The sequence below is a fragment of the Miniopterus natalensis genome, chromosome 12 (assembly GCF_054644295.1).
Source record: "Miniopterus natalensis isolate mMinNat1 chromosome 12, mMinNat1.hap1, whole genome shotgun sequence".
Classification (NCBI taxonomy): Eukaryota; Metazoa; Chordata; class Mammalia; order Chiroptera; family Miniopteridae; genus Miniopterus; species Miniopterus natalensis.
The window spans coordinates 35354757-35375869 of record NC_142092.1 but is presented as its reverse complement, the minus strand read 5'-3'; the positions used below and the strand labels follow the sequence as shown (position 1 = coordinate 35375869).

General features: G+C 43.5%; 1 protein-coding gene across 16 annotated transcripts in view; it reads left to right on the top strand.

Annotated features, from left to right (window-relative positions):
* TRPM3 (transient receptor potential cation channel subfamily M member 3) overlaps positions 1-21113 on the top strand; it is a 656939-nt gene that overhangs the window by 604850 nt on the left and 30976 nt on the right. For 15 of the 16 annotated variants that reach the window (XM_087823176.1, XM_087823170.1, XM_087823177.1 and 12 more), the window contains one exon: positions 2646-2820. In XM_087823176.1, coding sequence (XP_087679302.1) covers positions 2646-2820 — 175 coding nt within the window. Of the gene's footprint in view, positions 1-2645; positions 2857-21113 lie in introns of all 16 variants that reach the window. The other variant, XM_087823182.1, reaches the window with a different exon arrangement.

Sequence of the window (21113 nt, the reverse complement as noted above, 5' to 3'; positions counted from 1 at the left end):
CCATGAAACAGGTTTTAGTGTCTTCATTTAACAGCGGAATAAACTGAAACTGGGCAAGGGACAGAAGCAGGATTCAAACTCCTGTCTGACTCCGCAGCTTGACTGTCTTCCAATTCTAATAGTAATAATACATTAACATTTACTGAAAACTACCCACTGAAGTTTTTCATGTATTATCTCATGTAATCCTTGCAAAAACAATATGTATTATTATTATTGTTATTATTACCACCATTTTTTAAATGGGACAAAAACAACAACAAGATTAAGTGAGACCACCTAGTTGTTTTTACTAGCAAAGCCAAGATGAAAAAACTCAGGTAGTCTGACACCTGAGAATATGTGTTTGACCACTACAGTATATACTCTTCTCTATAAAACACAATCAAAGAATATTTATAAGGATGAGATGATCAGGTCTCTGAATATTGAACCAACTCGACAATTTAGCTGTAAAAACATAGGTAGCCAGCCCTGGTTCTCGCTCATAATGTTCTGTTTCTGCCCTCTACTCTATCAGATTTTGGTATTTGAATGGAAGCTAAGACTTCTTAGAAATATATGAAATTGAGTGCGCAAGAAGAATGTTTCTTCTCTTTGATTGTTTTGACCCTTTGGGTAAATATCACGATCAATCTGAATGAAAACAGTCCTGAGAAGTTAGAACAGTTGCTATGTTTACTGGCTGAGTTTTCTTGGATCAGACTAGCTCCTACATCTCACGAGTACACACCTTCCTCTCCCCACCCACCTTTTAGTCAATCTAAATAAATATAACATGAAAAACCCATTAGTGTTTCTTCATCGGTAGAACATTTTATAAATAAATAATGAAAGAATTTTACAAAATAAAGAAGAGAGCAAAGATGAGAAACAGACCCTTGTTTCCTATAAAACTTTCAACACAGCTGGCTGGCTCATTTTAAGAGAGTTCTGAGGCCACTAAGTTGTGAAAGGAACAAGTAATTAACTAGTATATATATTTCACGGACAGTGAACAAATATGAATTATGTAACATTTTGAGAGACTCTTATTTAGTTTCGAAGTCACACAATACTTGAGAGATGGATTTTGAAGTTGCCTTGAAGGTTAATAAATTGGCCTAAAATATATTGAGCCTCCAGTGTCCTCATGCCAACAGGAGGGCTGTAATGCTGTAATTCCAATAGCAGGCACCATGGAATGCATTTTTTTTAAATAAAATTTTAAAGCTAATTTAAAGCCTTTATTATCATTGATAAGATTATCATTGGTCTTTCTTTGTGGATGGGCATCCCTTGAGGAAGTTTGATATCCAAGAGAAGATAGTCTTTTGTATTGGATGGTTTGATGATGCAAGAGATAGAAACTAATCTCCAACTAGCTTAAGTCCAGGAGGGATATATTGATTTATAGCTGGGCATGTTGGAACTGGCCTTAAGGGCTACCGCAGTAAGGCCCTCAGCCACTGTCAGGACATGCTCGTGCTCTCTTTCTGAAATATCTGCTTCATTCACTCTGATCAGTACTGCGGAGCTTAGCCTCAGACACTCTGAATTACCAACATTACAGAGAGATACAGGGAGTGTCTCTCTCCCAGCTTCGGCTGAAAAATATCCAAAGAAAGAATTCTGGTTGGATTTTTATGTCACATGCCTCCCTCCTACCACTGCTGTTGCCAGAGGGTGAGGTACCATGTTTAGCCCAGCCTGGCTAAAATGGGTGGGAAATGCTTCTAAAAGGAGCAATGGGTTCTGACCAGGTACAATAATAGTTATTACATCCTCAGATATTCTTGGTGATAATAGGAAAGTAATTGGCGTATAAGAAACAGATCCCAAAGAGCATGTGTCATGAAAACAAACAAAAGAGAACGAAGAACAAGAGATACCGTTGTACTTGAATGCAGTCACGAAAATTTTATAAACATGTCAAGATGAAAATCCAACCTTTCAACACCAGGCACAGGATTGGGCTCCCTGATTCCAATGCCTATAAAAACACCCTTCATAACTGATAGCATATGCTGCAGAAGTACAGAAAGAGTGGTTCTCTTTCTGGGAAACAGGTTTATTTGTAAAAGACCACGCAATGAGGTAGGACCACAAGGATAAGGTCATATATGATGGATATTTGTTGTCCTACTTTTGTTTATAAATGATTGTTTTCTTGGACTTTCCACCTCTTTGTTAGCTTTTCAGAACTTAGAGAATTTACGACATTGCAATAGTTCTTGAAATAGTTCAACTATCCCAATTCCAGTTTTGCTAAGAAGAAAGAGACCCAAGAACAACATTTGCCTCCCACAGGAGCAAAGAAAAAGTTAGTTCTAAGTTCATATGGATACTCAACCTTGTGTGTTACTTGACTCCCAGGTCTAATCTTGACTAGGTCCCACAGACAGCAATGGAAAATGAAGGGGTTCCATTAGGCATATATTTGGGGGGTTCTTAATGATATTTTAGTTATTTATAACATTACATGGACATTAGCTTCAATAGGCCAAGTGTCCTCTTTTCTGGACACAGCTCCCTATCTAAACATCCTTTATCAGCATTATCAAAAATGAACCTTTTTCAAAGGTTCCAATCAATGTCAGTGCCATTGGAACACTCAGTCATATGAGTTTTCTCTTTTTTCTACCTCTGCTTCCCCACCCTTACAGATGATAGACATGATGTACTTTGTCATCATTATGCTGGTGGTGCTGATGAGTTTTGGGGTTGCCAGGCAAGCCATTCTCTTTCCGAATGAGGAGCCATCATGGAAATTGGCCAAGAACATCTTCTACATGCCCTATTGGATGATTTATGGGGAAGTGTTTGCGGACCAGATAGACCGTAAGCAAGTTTATGATTCTCATACACCAAAGTCAGGTATTTAACTTCAATTGGGTCATGTCTTTTCCAAGTTCATTTGTTTGTTCTCAATAAATGGCTCAAGATAGAGGACCAATTCCTAGCTTCTTATCTTGGAGGAAAAACATTACAGAAGGTGAATGTGCAATTTTAGCAAAGCAGTCCTCGGGTGTTCCTTCAGGTATGTCCCTACTGTGACACGAATCGACATCTGGTGTGCCAAATTTGATCAAGAAATAGACCACTTAACAAGATTGAAATTCTTTGGGAATTCAAAATCTTAGGGCCATGTGTTGACTATTTCAATATTAGTAATATATTACATCACTACTCCCACCCCTACTCTAGCCTGTAAAAAATAAATTCCTTGGGTTTGACTTCAGAACAAATAAACAATTCTCAATTTCACCATCAGAATTCAAGAGTGAGGGCCAACATCTGCATGGTGTTTTCCTTGCCCTGGAAACTATTCTCCAACTCCTTTTCCCACTGTCTTAAATTATGTGCTTTTGAGACTCAAAAGAAGCTAGTATTCATTGCCTGGAAGTATGGAAAATGCCTTAGGTTATAAACTGAGTTGCTTGCTATAAATGCCAAAAATAAAACAGTATCTATATCGTGAAGTGATTCAGTGTGGGAAGCGAGCGGCAGCAGCAGGCCCCTGATGTTTTAAGCCTTAATAGATGCTGATTCTCTACAATAAACACTCTTCTTGTATAGAGTGTGAGGATAGTTGTATCCTAGGAGTCTGTTCCAGAATTTTATTTGGACCAAATGTCAGGGCACACCAGGCATTGGGAAGCTGTTTGGGAAAAACGCATCAGGAAAGAAACCTCTTTCAGTGTGGAGGAGTTGAATCCCGGAGCAACTATTTCTCATTTTCCCTGAGGACTTTAGCTCTAGAAATAACATCCCTCCAACATTGTCGAATTAACATTTTTCAGACATTTTTTGCTGACAGGCCAGCCATCTGAGCCCTGGACTATGGGCATAGATTAGGGTTACCTAACCAGGTAGTGTGGCTTATTAAGAGCAGGAGCAGAGACTAGTCCCCATCCCCCTTCCACCCCTGCCAGTCCCAGGTAGATCTGAAACCAGGAAAATAAAGACAAAGCATCACAGAGCGTGAGTCCCACAGGCCGGGGTAGAGCATGTGTCCTCCGGACACAGAACACACCTCTACTTCATTTTCCCTCCTGTGGTAGGTTTCGAATGAGTATCTTTTCCCTCTCAAAATGAGTCTTCTGAGGCAGGAAAGCTAATTGGAACAAATACTCACTTCATAAGGCTCAGCCAATGCGCTGAGGAAGAATTTGAACTCCAGCTCCCAGCTGAAATATCTTTGGTTGGCAATGTGCAGCCTTCACCAAGACAGCTTTCCAGAGAAAACTCGTTTGGAATCCTCCTTTCAAATGGTCCCTCAAGGCAAAACAACACTCAAAAAGCCCACCAATGATCATCTCCACAGAGACCAAATGTACTATTTTCCCCCCAAGAAATTGCTTTTCCACTTACATTATTTTGCCTTTTCTAATTTTCCTTTTTTCCACAAAATGAGATTAAGCCCCCAGGGATGTTTTGACAATGTAACATTTTGGGATGGGAGACAGAGGGGGGTGCAGGTGTGTTTTATGAATGGGATTCTGTCTGTCCCTCTACAAGTGGCCATTTATTGATGTTGTACTATGAACCCAGCCTAGTGCAACAAACACCACCATCTGGCTGAATAAGAGGATCTATTATTGTTATTTTAAAAGAAGGGCTGATTGTAGTTTAGAACTCGAAAACCACCCCGGAGACAGAAGAGAGGTATTTTGTGTGAGTGAAGTATGAAAATAGATTTCCCACATTGTTAATTAGATCTGTGGTGCTCTATGTGTGTGAGGATAAATTTCTACCCCAAATCCCAATATGTAACTGACCCAGCCTTGGATGCAACCTTCATGACCCTCTTCCACTAACCACTTCCTTTTTGATGTTCTGAAATTGGCTACAGTGGTAGCCACTGTTCTAAGCTAAATCAGCCAGTTTTCTGTCTAGAGTGCTAAAGAGTATTTGTCCTTTCTCAAATGGGTAGAGAAGGATTCCCCCAAATCTGTCATTGCATTTGGCCAAGTTCATTGAATATCCCTGTCTCTAAATTATTTGATTTTTATGCGTTTGGCACTGGCTGGGCCCAAGGGGGATTGGGTGACTGCCCCACCTGGTCATTCAGAGCTGCCCGGGAGACCCAAGTAGCAAGCTGTTTGAGAAAGGTACAAATCATTTATGCTACCCTGCAATGTCTTGCCTCTTTTCTGTGCCGTGTCCAGGTTGGTTTGTGAAGCATGTGTTCAGGCTGATCGGATCTCATGTCCACCTGGACCACAGCCCTGCCCAGGGTCTACCAATCCCATGCTGTGATGTGCCCGCGTGGGCCTCTCCGAGTGCTGCTCATTCACACACACCCCCGAGCAACTCATTTCTAATGTAATGCACGCGTGCTATATCTAACTTTTTGTTTTTAACTGCAAAATTGCTGAACCCATTTCGCATTTGGGGAAGTAATCTTTCTTATTTGGGATGAGTGTATACGGATATATAATGGGGCCCTAGGGTCAGGTTGTTAACCTCTGTCTTACACCTCAGAAGGGAGGGAACAGCTTTATTGCCCTCACTTCTGGGAGGCGATGATACTGAACAACAGATGTTCTATATATATTTCCTTTCTGTAGTTTGTCCTAAACCCAGAGACTATTAGAAAAGCCAAAAAATGCTAGAATAAGACTTGTAAGGTTACTTTCCAAATGTGCTTACAGACTAAAAGAAAAAGAGGGAAAAAAGAATGGAGTCACTGTCAACTCACAAAATAACATAGATACCTTTACATCTAAACCAGGTTGAGTCAACACAGATGATAGCCTGGCTGTAATCTCAATTATCTGTAGAGACTAAAACATTTGCATGGTGATGGGAGCAGAAGTGAGTGCAAACACGCGATTGGAAGCAGCAAGCAGTAAAACTGAGGAAGGAGCCGCGATAGTCTGCTCTGCCTGGACACTGACTGACACCCTGATTCACTGATAGGAATTGAACTTGCTGTTGTTGTTGGTTTGTTTTTATTTTGTTTTTACAAATAACTCAAAATCATCTTAGGGGTTTGTTATATAAAATACTAAGTCTCTAAGATCCAACTTATGTGCCACCATGAGGTAGGCGACTTAGGCTGCAGGTTGTTAAAAAATGCTTTGCTACCGAATGATATTCTTTTGGGCATCTCATTAAGGTGACCCCTGTTGCATGGGTTCTGGGAGCCAGTCAGGATCCCACTGGAGGCTGAGGGGGAAAAGCCACTTAGAGAAGAGGCGCAGCAAAATAAATTTCCAGCACATTCATGCCAAGGCCAGGGCAAAGCTAAATTAAATAGCCTCTCGCCTGCTGAGAACTAGGGTTCTGTTTTGGTGTGTGAGGTACCTGGAAGTACACCTTTGTTGGCAGAGAAAATGGGGTGTCCCTGGATTCCTCCAGCCTCAGAATGAATGAAACTACTCTTTATTTACAGGGCATCCCTGTGTTGCCTGTGGTACACAGATTCCCTAGGCCATACCAGGACAGGGGAGAATGAATCATGCTCTTGAATGCATTAAGTCAGGCTCTAAATTTAGTCCTTTCTGCCTCTTGGAGTATTTTTACAAGTTTGGGTAGTAATGTGAAAGCATTACTTTCTACCATGACAACTTAATATTATTTGGCTCTTTCCACTCGCCCTAAATTAACTAGCCAATCTACTTAATGCATGGATCAATTTTTATTTCTCTTACTGCCTAGGGCTTTTCTATCTGAAGTTGATAGGTAACCTGGAATAAGAGGGGGGTCTTTTGTTGTGGTGGTTTAGTTTCGCTCTATTTAATTAATTAGTACAAAATTTTGCTATAAAAAAAATCCTTGCTCCTTTGTACCTCTGTTGTGTTTGTGATGTTGACTGGATGTGAAGTGTTGTTTTTGTCAGGAAACAAGGAGCATGGGTGAGCAGGGAAAGCTAAAACCCTCTCCTGCATTACTTTCTGCCTCAAATTATTTGTTCCTCACGTCAGGTGTGGAAATTAGAGTAGCTCAAGGCCAGTCTCTAAAATGTGCCTGCTGATGGTGAAACTTAGAACAGCATGAACAGGGAAGATATTGTTCTCATTTCAATTGTTAGACTCCAGTTCTGGGGACTCAGGGCTCTGCATCTGTTTGGTATTCAGGACTAACCTTCTCTGAAGGATTCAGAGCACACTAATGCCCAACAGCCACCGCACGGGGAGTGCTGCCTGGCCAAAGAAAGTATTTTGGAAAAGAAACACTTGAGACAGTGCCAACTCTTGGGAAAGGGGGAATTGTTTTGCTGGGTTTTGTTTGCGCAAATTGCTAAGGAAGCAAGCCAATATGAGTCACCACCCCCATCTTCTGTCCCTGAAAGTCAGCTTACATTCTGAGGAATGCCTACCTGACTTGTTTACTAACGCCCAGGGCGCTGTAGACAGCAGTGCTATCTGCAGACGGGCCTCTGTGATGATTCCATCTGCAGTGTGATCAACATTCCACTCGTAATATTCACTTAGCCTTTGCTCACAGGTTGGCCTCCATTTTTAAACTGTCCATTCTTCACTCAATAGATATTTATTTTCTTTCTACTATGTGCTGGACACCAAGGTTCAGAGGTGCAGGTGACAGAGACGCTGTCTGCAAGGAGTTTACAGTCCAGGAGAGTCAAAGTGGTGTTGGCAGTATTATGCAGAGATGGAGCCAAAAAAAGAAAGTAGTCAGTTCTGCTGGAGTGAGAGTAGGGGCACGATAGGTGAAACCTTGCAAAGAATGAGCAGGTAGAGCTGAGCCCTGAAATATGAGCAGATGTTTGCTAGGCAGAAAGGGGCAGAGGCGTGTGAAGTCAAAAGCATGGCTTTCCGCGCTGAGAGTGAGCACGGGAAGGTCCGGGCGCGGCAGGTAATGCAATACGGCGACTGTGAGATGAAGGGCAGGCGGCGGGACAGATGCGTCTGAAGACAGAAACGGGAGCATAGGTCTTAGAGGACTTGTGCTCCACGCTCAGGTGGTGGTACCACGATCTGGTACATATTTTAGTCAGAGCTATCAAGCAAAACTGTAAAGGTCCCTAAAAGGAGTTGGGATGGGAGGTGAGAGAACATTAGCTAATGCAGTAGCAGTCGGGGTGGGGAAGATAAGGCCCGAGAGACTTTGGGAAGGTAGAATCAGAAGGACCTGCACAGAAGTCAGGTGGTGCAGAAAGGGGGGGAGTGAATGAGGATTGAAGATGAAGGAATCGAAGGTCACTCCAAGGTTTCTGGCTTAGTTTAAAAGGTGATGTCATTTACTGATAGAAGCTGGGAAGAGGAAAAGTGGGAGGAAGGGGATTCGTTCAGGTGGGGTTGGATTGAGTTTGAGATTCCCATGGGAATTCCCAGAGAACCGTGACGAGGGCTATTTTGTATGTAAAACTCTGGTGCTAAGTAGAAAGAACTGGGTGGACAGAGACATAGATTTAGAGACCAAGAATATAACTATCAGTTAAAGCTATGGAAGAGGGTGAGCATAAAGAGAAGTCCAGAGTAGAGCGCTGAGAATGGAGGCACCAGCAGTGTCAAATGCAAGGTAAGAGTCCAACTGGGTGAATGTGTGGACGAGTCCATTCAGTGGACCTTCAGGGTGTCACTAGTGACTTTGGCTAGAGAATAATCATTTCAGTGGTGAGTGCAGAAGCCAATGACAGTGATTTCAGAGCAGATGAGTATCAAGCCAAAGCATTTACTAAGGAAGAGGGAGAGAAGCGTTGTATATGTGGGGGGGGGGGGTAGGTGAAGTGGGGCTTTGAGCAGAAGAGTACAGTAGTTCCTTACTATCTGGGGGGGATACTTTCCAAGACCCCCAGTGAATGCCTGAAACCACAAATAGTACTGAATCCTTATATATACTGTTTTTCCTGTACATGCATACCTATGATCAAGTTTAATTTATAAATTAGGAATAGTAAGAGATTAATGACAATGAATAACAATAGGACAATTATAACAATATACTGTAATAAAAGTTCTGTGAATGGAATCTCTCTCAAAATATTTTATTGTACTGTACTCACCCTTCTTATGATGATGATGTGAGATGATACAGCATCTATGTGATGAGATGAAGTGAGGTGAATGACTAGGGATTGTGATGTGGTAACATTAGGCTGCTGTAAGGGTTACTTGAACACAAGCACCGTGATAACTGAGAGGGCTACTAAGTGACTAATGGTAGGGGGGTGTATACAGCGTGGATACACTGGACAAGGTGATAATTCACATCCTGGGTGGGGCAAAACAGGATGGTGTGAGCAATTTAAAACATAAATTGTTTATTTATGGAATTTTTCATTTCATTTTTTCGGACTGCCATTGACTGCTGGTAAGTAAAACCTCAGAAAGCAAAACCTTGGACAAGGGTAACTACCCTAATGTTTTGTAATCACCACTCAGGGAAGTCACTGACTCAGGACATATCAAAGAATTGCTTAGGGCCACCGATTTACATAGTTTGGTTTTCTATTTTCCCCATCAAGACGCAGCAGCCCAGATCAAGAAAAACAAAGAGTTGGATTAATCTAAGACTGAAGCTTTGCAGTGTCAGTATGGCAGAAAGAAAGGGGACTAGGCTTTTTGACGATGCCTGCAAGTGTTCTTAAAGTTCTGCCTTATGAGATCTAAGATGCAGGGAGAAGAAAATAAAGGTATAATGTTGGTAAGTCCCTAGGAAGAAAAAGAATGATCAGAGGACTAGAGGTCTAGCCTGAGCACCAAGTAAATTGAAGAACTAAGAATCCTAAGAGTGGTGATGGCAAGCTGATGTGGTCAGAGAATGGTACGTTGCCATTTGGAATTAAAAGGTGGAACTATTTAGGTTAATAACAAGGTCCAGAGATGGCTAGGAGAATGGATTCTACGATGTGCTGGAATTGAAGTCAAGCATCTTGAAGCTAGGTTCTTCTGTGTTTGTCAGTACAGAAATTGAATATTCGTAAAAATGACAGGGGTAAAGAAGAAGACTGAGCAGGATGGCCTGGAACTCAAAGGGAAAGGGGCTCTTTGCACAAGAGTGAAAAGCAGCGATTTGGAAGAGGCAGGGAGTATCATTGAAAATGTAGACATTACTTATGGGAACCACAGTAGTGGATGTATAAGAATGTACCATTTCCATTTGAGAAGGTTACAGGGAGGTGGTGTCTTCCTGCAAAATGGGTTTTGGTTAAGGCAACAAAATACGGGAGTGGGCTTATAAAAGTAGGAGGAAGCAGCAGAGTTTGTGTTTAATGATAAGGATGTTCCAGAAGGCTCTGGGGAAAGGGAGAAGTGATGGGAAAATTCAGTGGGCAGAGAGCCCAGCGTCATATGAGGACAGTAGCAGAGGGGAGCATAGCTGACCAGAGGAGCTTGCATTGCAGGAACAGAGGGTGACAGATAAAAGAAGCATGGTGGAAAGAACTTTTCCAGAGTTCTGAGGCAGCTGAAGACTGGAAGCCTAGTAGTCTAAGAGGCCAGATGAGGGTAATGATATCTAGGTCTCATGGGCAGTCTGGAGTGGCCTTTGCTCAGGTTTCCAAGATACTACTGGGGACAGATTGTTCTGGTGCCCTAAAGGGTTGGAACTCTAGCCTTTGTGTAGTGGTGCAGAACACCAGATTCTAAAGAGGAACCTCCCCAGATGGCTGGAGAATTCTCCAGCTCAAAGGAGGCTCTCCTTTTGAAATTAGCAATGGCATGTGATACTAGAGAAGCATCACTCATCATCTTTCACAAGAATGAGCTCTTATTATCAGCCTGGGATATTCAATTTTTCTTTAACCTTTTCTAGACTTGCTAATATCTTGCCTATAATTGAATTTAGTGCTTGGTCCAATTGACCATTTTCAGCCTCTTTTGTAACTCTACCATTAGCAGAGTCCTTTTGGTACATCCTAGGTTTGCATGACTCCAAGGTCCATGCTTTTTCTACTCTAACACAAATACCCTAAGTAAGTCCTACATAACCCTATGAAAAATAAGGCACCAGCAGATGGGACATATTTAAAATTCTTGAGCCAGCCAGGCGTGACTCAGCGGTTGAGCATCGACCTAGGGTCCAGCAGATAGTGGTTCAATTCCCAGTCAGGGCACATGCCCAGGTTGCAGGCTCGATCCCCAGTCGAGGGCGTGCAGGAGGCAGCCAATCAATGACTCTCATCATTGATGTTCAGTCTCTCTCTCCTTCTCCCTTCCTCTCTCTGAAATCAATAAAGATATATTTAAAAAATAAAAAATAAAACACTCTAGAAACTTTCTCAAAAGAGCACCAAACCACTTCCCAAAAAGTTGTATTTTGGAGAGAAAAGTTGACTTCCACCTAGTTGTTGGAACTATTTTGTCACATATGGGGAACTAACTTATCACGGGGGCGGGGGGGGGGGCGGTGTATAAAAAATGTATACGTCTCCATAAAGGCAAGTCAGTAGGGTTTCCTTAAAAATTATGTTGGAACTTGTCCTCTTCAGCATGTGCAAAAGTGATTCAAAATAGTGAGTGTGCAAGGTTTAGAGAAGAACCTAAAGTATATGGCGATCCTGAACACTAAGCCAACGGTGAGGGACTGCCGAAAGGCTTCATGTGTGTGCCCACAGAAAAGGAGTAGATAATTGTCACAGTGAGCATGTTTAAGATGAAATTAATCACTAAAAGGCAATAATACTCCATACTCTAGCTAGATACAATCAAGTACAGGAAAGGAAAGATAATCACTATAGACTGAATACTGGAGACACCCTCATGGTGTGTTACTCAACCCAAAAAGCTATTAGAAAACATCTAGAATAGCATTAAAAACAAAGCAGAAGGGGCTGTCTTTACCTAATGTGAAGCTGTGGTGCGAATCTGTCCTGGGACACCCAGTATAACACTGATCACCGTCCCTCAAGGAAGGTATAAAAACATGGAGCTGGAGAAGAGCAAACTAATCAGAGAGACGAATGAAAAGCTGCAATTTGAGGACAGATTGGGAAGGTTAGAGTTCCTCACTATGAAAGATGAAAGCGACCATGCCTGAAAGTCTATGAACTTCCAAAGTGGTTCTCTCTATGGATAAAGTAAACATGAAATGGATCCCCAAATCCCAGGATACTTGAGCCAAGAATCCTTTGAAGCATGAAGATGGTAGACTAAGGTCAAATAAAAGAAATGTCATTCTACAGGATCAGAAGAGAACCCATGGGATTTACTTCCCCCAAGAGATGTTACACAATAATAAATATAGTCTTAAAGAGATTATTTTTAAATGTTATCTTTGTAATCATAAAAAGGGAGACTCCGAACAAAAAGTGGCTTTTTTTTCCGTCCACCAAAATAATTTCCTTCTGAAGAAAAAAGATGAGGAAAGAGAGGGAGAAGAGTGTGCTGTACAATGGAGGACCCCTGTCATAGACATGACATGGATAATTCAAAATGGCATATAATCCTAAATCACGCGGAAACATTAGTGGAAAGACACCGCGTCCGGCACGCAGCAGGCACCGTCAGCCCTCCGCTCGGACCCCCTCTCACCACCCAGGCTCTGCACCCACCCTCAGCTCCTGTGTGCTCTGATGCCAGGGCTGTTTACCTGTGAACTTCATACACTTGCCCTTGAGCTGCTGGGGCCTCTGCACCACCCAGGGAGCCTGACATGCCTGAGAGTCCGTGTGCCTCCAGGACACCCGTGCTCTCATGCTGCCTGTTGGGAAGGGCAGGGTGGGCAGCATATAAAGCCTTGGGTCCTTGCCTCTTGCTTAAGTGGGGAAAACTACTACCTTCAGGACTGCAAGATGGCTTCTTGAATGTGAGGTACAATTCGTACTCTGGAGATGTCTGTGGGATCAGACTAAGGCTTAGATTTCTGAAATTTCACCTTTTTCATTTGTCTGCCAGTCTCCCATTCTGCTTCCTCCGCTTTCTACCCAGGCTCTCTTCGGAGCACTGCCTTAACAAGTCACTTTCCCTTCGATCCTTTGCTAAGGGTCACTCCTGGAGGAACCCAACCTGCGACAGGCATCAGGCTCCTCAGATACAACCTGGCATCATGTGTGCTGGAAGCTCAGGAACCTTCCTTGCAGCGCAGGGTGGGAGGCCACAGGACACCCAGATTACATACATGCATGCCTTGGAGATATTGCGGGCTCAGTTCCAGACCACCACAATAAAGCGAGCATCGAAATAAAGTGAGTCAGAACCTTTTTGCTGGTGGAGAGTCTTGCCTTCAATTTGTAGAAAACTCAACATCTGTGAAGCACAGGAGAGTGAAGCTCAGTCCAACGAAGTGTGCCTGTGTAAAGCAGGTGGTTGACCTAGTCATCTGTGTTGACGAGGTGAGGAGATAAGATTCTCTCTCATTACAGATGTTGGAGACTTATTTGCACCTATACTTCTTTAACACCTGAAGTTAAAGGCTGTAACTCAAGCTGTTATGTTCCTAGAAGTCACTGAAAGATGTCATTCTTGAAGCAGGAAAGTTTATTCTAGCCTTACAATCTTTTATTCCACCGTATTTCTCAAATCCCTACTCTACACCAGGCAGGCCCTGTGAGGAAAGAGGAAGATGTATAGACAACTGTTCTTGTTTTTAAGAAGTTTATTGTCTTGATGAGAGTTGGCCAACTTCTTCTGTAAAGGGTCAGGTGGTATTGGGAGCCATACAGTCTCTACTGTAACTCCTCAAAGTGACAGTAAGTAAACTAATGGGTGTAGCTGCATTTCAATAAAACTTGATTCACCAAAACAGGAGGCATGGAGAATTGGCCCCTGGGCTATAGTTTGCTGACCCCTCATCTGCATCATCCAATTGTGCACTCGCAGTGACTTCTTCCCTCTTACTTCGGTTGGGGAATGTGGGAAACCAAAGGTCCAGGAAACCAGAGGTCCAGGGTGAAATCAATTTCCTACTTGACATTTTATCCAAATACATAAGATGACACTGCGTTGTGCATTCATTTTTTTCCAGAAAAAGTGCTACTTTACTAATTCAAGTAAAAAGTATTAAAGGACAAGATTATGTCTACTGTTGAGTTAGTGCATAAGGGGACCACACTGCTGTAGGAGTTGGTATGGCCCCCAGACCACAAATGCAGATGCTGCCAGAAGATCAACTTTATTTTTTATTATAATTCCACTTATTTCTATTTTGAACATCCATCTCCCTAAGCCGGTACAAAGCCAATACCTGTTTAAAAGACAGGCTGGAAAAAATGAGTGTTTCAAAATGCTATCCTATCTCACTGACTTAATCATCTTGTAAATAAAAACAGGATCCCCAAAATAAAAATAAAAGTATTGGCTCTACGGCTCCAGGCATGCTAAATGTAATCTTCAATGTTTCAAAGAAGGGGGCAGTATATGAAGGAATCATAACCTGGTGTCATAATAAATCGTATCACAGTGTTATTCAAGGGATTTCTTCAACTCTCAGAATGGTAGTAGGCCTGGCAGATTCTTCTGGAACAGCCCTGTTGAATAGATTCTTCTGTGATGATGGAACTGGTCCAATATTATAGCTTCTCATCACATGTGGCTAGTGGGCCCTGGAAATATGGCCAGTGTGAATGGGAAAGTAAATTTTTAATTTTGTTTAATTTTATTAATTTACATTTTCATTTAAGTAGCCGCATGTTGCAAGTGGCCACCCTATTGGACAGCTCAGTTCTAGAATATAAAAATGTGTTGGAATGCCAGCTCCGTGAGGGCAGGACCATCTCTGCCGTGTTCCCTGCTGTAGCCTCAGCATCACAAGTTGTGTCTGGGATGTGGTTTGTGCTTAGAAAATAGTTGGTGCATATGTTAAACCTCCTGAAGTAGGGAATAAAAGGAGAGCAGGGTTGATGTCTGCTTTACACAATCAAAAAAGGTTTCAGTGACTGTATAAGGGAATTGGAAATTTTTCAATAGGGAGGGTGAAGAGTTAAGTTTATTATAAAAGAATTTAAAATTTAGGTTAACTTAACTACAATGATCTTGGACTCATGCTCCAAAGAGAAAGAGAGAGAAAAGTGAACTCAAAGGGAATCCTAGAGTTGATAACTTCCTGCAATTTAGTCAAATTAAGTTCAAGAAATATTCATTAAACATGTCATCATTCTAGTCTATGTGCAGAGATCAATTGTTGTTCAGCTATAAAGAAGAGAGGAAGGAAAAGAAGGGCAGAAGGAAGGCAGGAGGGAAGGAGGGAAAGCCCTTGGTTGTTGAGGGCAGCTGAGGAGGAAGAGAGAGCTGTGTGAGCCCAGCAGTGGGACCAGATGAGACCCAAGCAGAGAGCCCTGCCAGCTCCATGCTGTGCCACCCTGGAGGAGGCTGCCATGCATCCTGTAACTACAGCTTTCCAAAAGCACAGTGTTCTGACCAAACGCAATGAAGCAGATGGCTGATTTCACTCAAAGCAGAGCAGAATACACCCCTTCTGATAACGTGGCAAGATTTTAACTGATCTGTATTAACAGCCACCAAAAACCAGACTGATCTCAACACAGGTTAACTGTTAGCAGGTCATCCCAGCAAGGCTCACATGTTAATTGTCTTTTCTCAAATGTGACAGAGTCCAAATAAGCTCGCTGCCTCAGTATGGAGGGGGAACTAAGCTACCAGAGATCTTTTACAAAACACTGTCCAGTGGAGCGAATAGCTTTCTGCACTGGATTTCAGACCTTGTCTTCCAAGTGACGTCTGACTGAATTGTTTGGCTTTCAGCCAAGTGTTTGGTATCTAGAATATCAGGCCTGAGGTTCAAGATGAGGACATGCTTGGCAAAAGATCCCAATAACTTCAGGTCAGATATAGAATCTGAGTCTTCATCTTAGTGACACACTCAATTCAAGTACATGACATCCACTGACGAGATAAGAATAGAGGGGGCTCATTTTATGACCTGGGTTGTGGTTATATGGGTTTTCACTTTATACTGGACTTAGGTGTTTTATGGACTCTTCTGTATATATGATGTATCTCACATTGTAGTATAGCAAAGAATAATGCAACTACTCTGCTATCACATTTTCCACATTCTAGTGTGAACGGATTTGTTCATTCAGTGACGTTCACTGAGCACGTCTGTGTCCCAGGTACTGTGCTGGGAGCTGGGGAGTAAAAAGAGGCATGCGTTATTGCCTCGGCTTTGAAAATGATTAACAGGGGAAGACTGGCAAGTAAACAAACCATTGGAAATCAGTATGATACCTATTTCCTTAGGGGTGATGTATAAAGACTTAGCTTAAAGGAAAGAACATCCTTTTGTTTGTGGATTGGTGACATGTGGTGGGGGAAGGGTTGGTGAGGGGGGAACGTAATGAGGCAAAGAAAAGCAAGAGAGGGCAGAGTACAGTCAGAGAAATTCTCCTAGAGGTGACAGTTAAGCGGAATCATAAAAGATATTAAAAATTTTCCAGACAGATCATGAGAGGGCATTCTAGACAGAGAGACCACCATGTGCAAAGCTAGAGAGGGGTGGCAAGGTGTGCCAGGTGTCGGCATGTGGAGACAGCAGAGGAATGAGACTGTCTTGCTAGCCCCGCCAATTAGGGGTTAGTCCCTTCTACGAGGTGCCCCCAAGCCTCCTACACCTACCTGGGTTAACACATTGCACCATATGGTTTCTGAGGTGTGTTCCCCTTGGACTATATGCATTTTTAGAAGGCGGGGCCTGTGCCCACCTTTTCCAGCACACTGGAGTGAATGAATGGAGAAGGTTAGAAAGGTGGATTGTACAGGGCTTTGTGTGCCAGACTAAGGAATTCGGATCTTTTCTTATGGGAAATACACAGCTCGCCTTGCATGGAGCCCCTTTCAAAGTTAAAGCCCTGATTTATGGAATTCAGAGGCTGTGGTTGCTGAGTGGGGAGATTGTGGCTGGAAATTAGACGCCCTCCATGCTAATTTCAGGGACACTAGATAAGCCATAGAAAAGCCCTGGGTTCCAAAACATCTTCTTAAAGAGGATTAGCAAGTTTGGAAGAGGCAGATCATCCTCTGAATAAGTTAAACCTACTGACTCCTCCCCTTAGAGAAAAGTATTTGAATCTTTAATATTAACCCCCAAAAGAGCTGAAATCGGCGTGCAGGGAAGGAGAGTTAAAATAGGAGCCGGTGATGAAGCAGATGGCTCTGGCTGGGTGAGCTGGGCTTGGAGCAGCCAGAGGACAGCGCCAGGCGACTGTGCCTGGAGGGCAAGGAAAGTGAGACAGGGTGTGGGGCAGGTTCAGGAAGAGGGGTGGTGGCAAAACAGCTTTGCCTACATTGCAGTTTTGCCAAAGGGCCCTGGCAGATGCCCGCTTGCCTCCATAAACCACCTTCTATGCCATCGGCGGTAAATTGCTGGTGCCTGAATTTAAATATTAGGATTGCTTGAAGTTCTAAGAGCCTCAGGCTCCCCCAGTTCAGTCTGTAGACACTAGGCTTCCCAACTCCAGCCTCTGCAGTTCAGCCAGGTTTCCCCTCACCTCTCCCGGCTAGAAGACTAGCAAGTGCGGAGGGGAAGGGAGACAGAGGAGAGGGGTTCAGTGCGTTCAGCTACCGCCTTCTCTCACCTTTTCTCTTAGTCCATCCTTTGCCCATCTGCAAGTATATCAAAGATCTACCTCCCAGGAAACTCAAAGGCCTAAAAGGTCCCAGGACAGCCAAGGGAAGCTGGAATATTCTCAAAGTTTTCTTGTGACCACATATAATCTTCCACAGTTAGTCTCTCCCTCTGGTTTTCAACCAGGGGAATTTTGCCCCACCCCTGCTCCCCAGGGGACATTTGGCTCTACCTAGAAATATTTTTAGTTGTCACAACTTGGGGCGACGCTACTGGCACCTAGTGGTAGAGGCCAGGGATGCTACTCCCATCCTATAATGCATAGGACAGCTCCCCCCCACCCCCCACCCCAAATTATCCAACCCAAAATGTCAGTAGTCCTGAGGTTGCGAGAACTTGGTCTGTCAGAATCCAAAATTCAACTTCTTATTGTTGCTTCTCAAGGAAAAGTGGCACAAGGTAGTTGTCACCAACATCTGTAAAGTCCTAAAGAGGACAGATCTGAGAAGATCCCCAGTCATCACTCCCTGAAGCCAGGAACAGGGTGCTCCAAGCTCCCATCTGCCATCCCTTACAGAGTTCCCCATCTCCCTCCACTCTGCTCACTCTATCTTCAGACCAAAGACCAAGTCGGGACATCATGTAATTATGGTGTCGGAACAGTCAACATGACAAACTTTTGGCAAACACCAGTAGGTCCTGTGTCTTGTCTTGGTACCAGTTTGGATAGAATAAATTCGGCTACCACTGAGGAATGAGAACCCAGAGACCTTAACTTGTTTACAATTCACCAAATATTTTGACCATCCAGGTGAAGGCTAGAAAACTTTAATACTTCCCTTCCCAAGTTTGCACCTGAGAGATGCAGTGATTTTTTATTTATTTATTTTTTTACATACGGAAACACCATCATGGATTAACAGGGAACTGTGACCTCTGAAGTCCTATGGAGTGACCTGGTTCCATCAATCCAACCCATCCTCTGGGATGCAGGAGGAAGGAGAACCACACTCAGACTTGAGAGTTATACTTGCTGACCAACTTATCACCACTGGGCCAGATTCAAAACTGTTTTTTGAACATTTTCTGGAGCCTGTGATTCACTCCTGAGTGGACCACGGGGTCCAGCTTTACAAAATCAAAGTCCTTGAAGCAAAGGAATGAAGTCTGCGGCGTGCCCTTTTTATATTCTGAACAAGGGCTTTAGAAGAAAAATGCCACTGTGAACTGAATGGTTACTGTACTATTCCAGGAAAGCCAGTTCCTGACAAGTACTTCAAAGTCACGGTGCCACCTGAGGAACATAATATTCAGCTACCGAAGGAACTGTACACAGCACATGCGGTTTTATTGTACATCCAGTAATTGAATATACAGGGTGGGGGACACCTCTATCAAATAGGTCATTCACTAAAAGACTAGATTCTTTTCAGTGGATTTAGAATTATACACCCTATCAGGAGTCTACATAAAATAACCAAGTGTCGAAAATGTCACTGCTTTTTGAAAATTGCATGGCAGTTGTACTTAAGCAGATTGTATCAGGATGCCCGAGTTCTTTATTAGCTGCAAGTGTGTTACAAAGGCTGTCGTGAGGTTCATGTGTTTCTCCTGGCATTTCTAGGTGGAGAAAAGTCCATTAACATTAGTTAAGATCCTATTACAATGGCTGGCACTGGACCAGGCACATGACATGCTGCGACTCATTTGGTCCTGATTGCTGTTGGTGTCCATGAGGAGCAGAGATTGAATAACTTGCTAACAGCACACAGCCAGGAAGAGGCAGACGCAGAATTGGAGCCCCGGTCTGTCTAGTCTAACTCCTAAGCCAGTGCTCTTATATCTACGTTATAACAGAAGATTTCTCCCATCTGATTCCACAGCCCAGCTCTTTGCTGGCATCTCACTGTGGTGACTGGACCACAGTCACGCATTTATTTACTCAACAACTACTTATTGATTGCCCCCCTCAGCGCTGGAGAGCACATAGTAAACAAGAGGCCTCATCTTTCCCTTCAGGGGAGTTGCTTTCTACTGGGGGAAGGAGGGAGATAGACAATAAGGGAAAAAGTAAATAGTACTTTGGGGTAGTAATAGGTTCTGTGAAGGAAATAAATCCAAGTAGTAGGCTAGAAAATCATTGAGGTGAGGAGTTGGAAGTACAATTTTTTTTAATTTTTTTTAATTTTTTTTATTTTTTGTTCTTCCTCAGCTGAGGATATTTTTTCCACTCCTTTTTAGAGAGAGTGGAAGGGAGGGAGAGAGAAAGAGAGAGAGAGGAAAACGTTGATCTGAGAAGCGCTGATGTGTTGCCTCCCGCACACACCCCGACCAGGGCCAGGTGTTGAACCTGCAACCTAGGTACTGCCCTTGACCAGGAATCGAACCTGCAACCCTTCGGTGTTCAGGCCGACACTCTAACCACTCTAGCCATACTGGCCAGGGCAGGAATATAATTTTATGTAGGATGGTCAGGAAAAGGCCTGTAAGAGAGAAGATTGAGTTGAAATGTGAATGATGGAAACAGATGTGGCAAGAAATTGGGAAAGAACATTCCAGACAGAGGGACTAGCAAGGACAAAAGCTGTGTGGTAGGAATGATCTACATGTCTTCACCTGGGATGAGAGAGGATGCCAGTGTGCCTGGAGTTTAAGCTCAAAAGCAGCTTAAGTTGGTATAACGTGTCGTGGCAGAATTCCTGGGGGCGAGTGTGTGGCTTAATTCTAAATTAGGGACTGGATTTAAGAACAGAATCAGCAGCTCTGCAATCATTCGGGAAACATCACACCACCATGTGCTGACTGTTGGGATGGTAGAGAATCTTCCGAAAGCCATCGTTTTCCAGAATCAGCAAGGGGACTCCTGCTGCAGGAGCCGCGCTCTGACCTCACTGAAAGGTTTCTGTAGCGCCAGGGTGGTGACACATTGGATACTCTCGGAAGCAGCCATCATGGATGAATTAGACACCCAGGTGAAAAATACACCGTAACTCCCAGGCAGAGACTTACCTGTCCCAGGAGTATGTCAGTAGAGCCCTTGCAATCAAAACTGATCCCCGAGTAATGTAAACAAGGACGCAGCGTTCGTAAACGAGACAAAGCTCACAGGTGGGTCAGATGATTACAAATCGGAACACACATAATGTACTCGGGGGAAATCCTTCCAGAAGGGTTTGCTTCCTAGAGCACATTCATGGAATGCCTGGTGCGGGTGGAGAGCTCAGCTAAGAATGGTTTCAGTTAGTGCGACAGGGACAGCCCAGGACGGAACCAGAGCCAGGCACTCTGAATCCCTGTTCTGTCTCCTCCGATAACTGTGACCTTGACCAAGTTAGTGAGCCTCTCTGTTCTTTGGAATTATGAACAAGCGAAGGGCAGCAAGGAGGCCTGCCTGTGTGCGGCCCCCACAGGGACACTGAGAGAGCGCGTCCTTCCTCGATGACTAGACTAAGCCTAGGAAACGCAGGAGCGCGTGCACGTCAGTGTCTGTGACGAAGCTGAGATCCGCATCGATGTCGGGGCGTGATGGGCTCAAAGGAGAACTTTAATAAATCACAGCGCGGGTGATGCGCAGATGTGCCAAATTCACGAACGTGACACCCAAAGGACTGACATCTGGGAAAGAATGAAACAAAATTTGTACTTTAACAGACACAATACCAAGAGCTGCTCAGGCACAAGGTGTTGCTGGTAGGGACAGG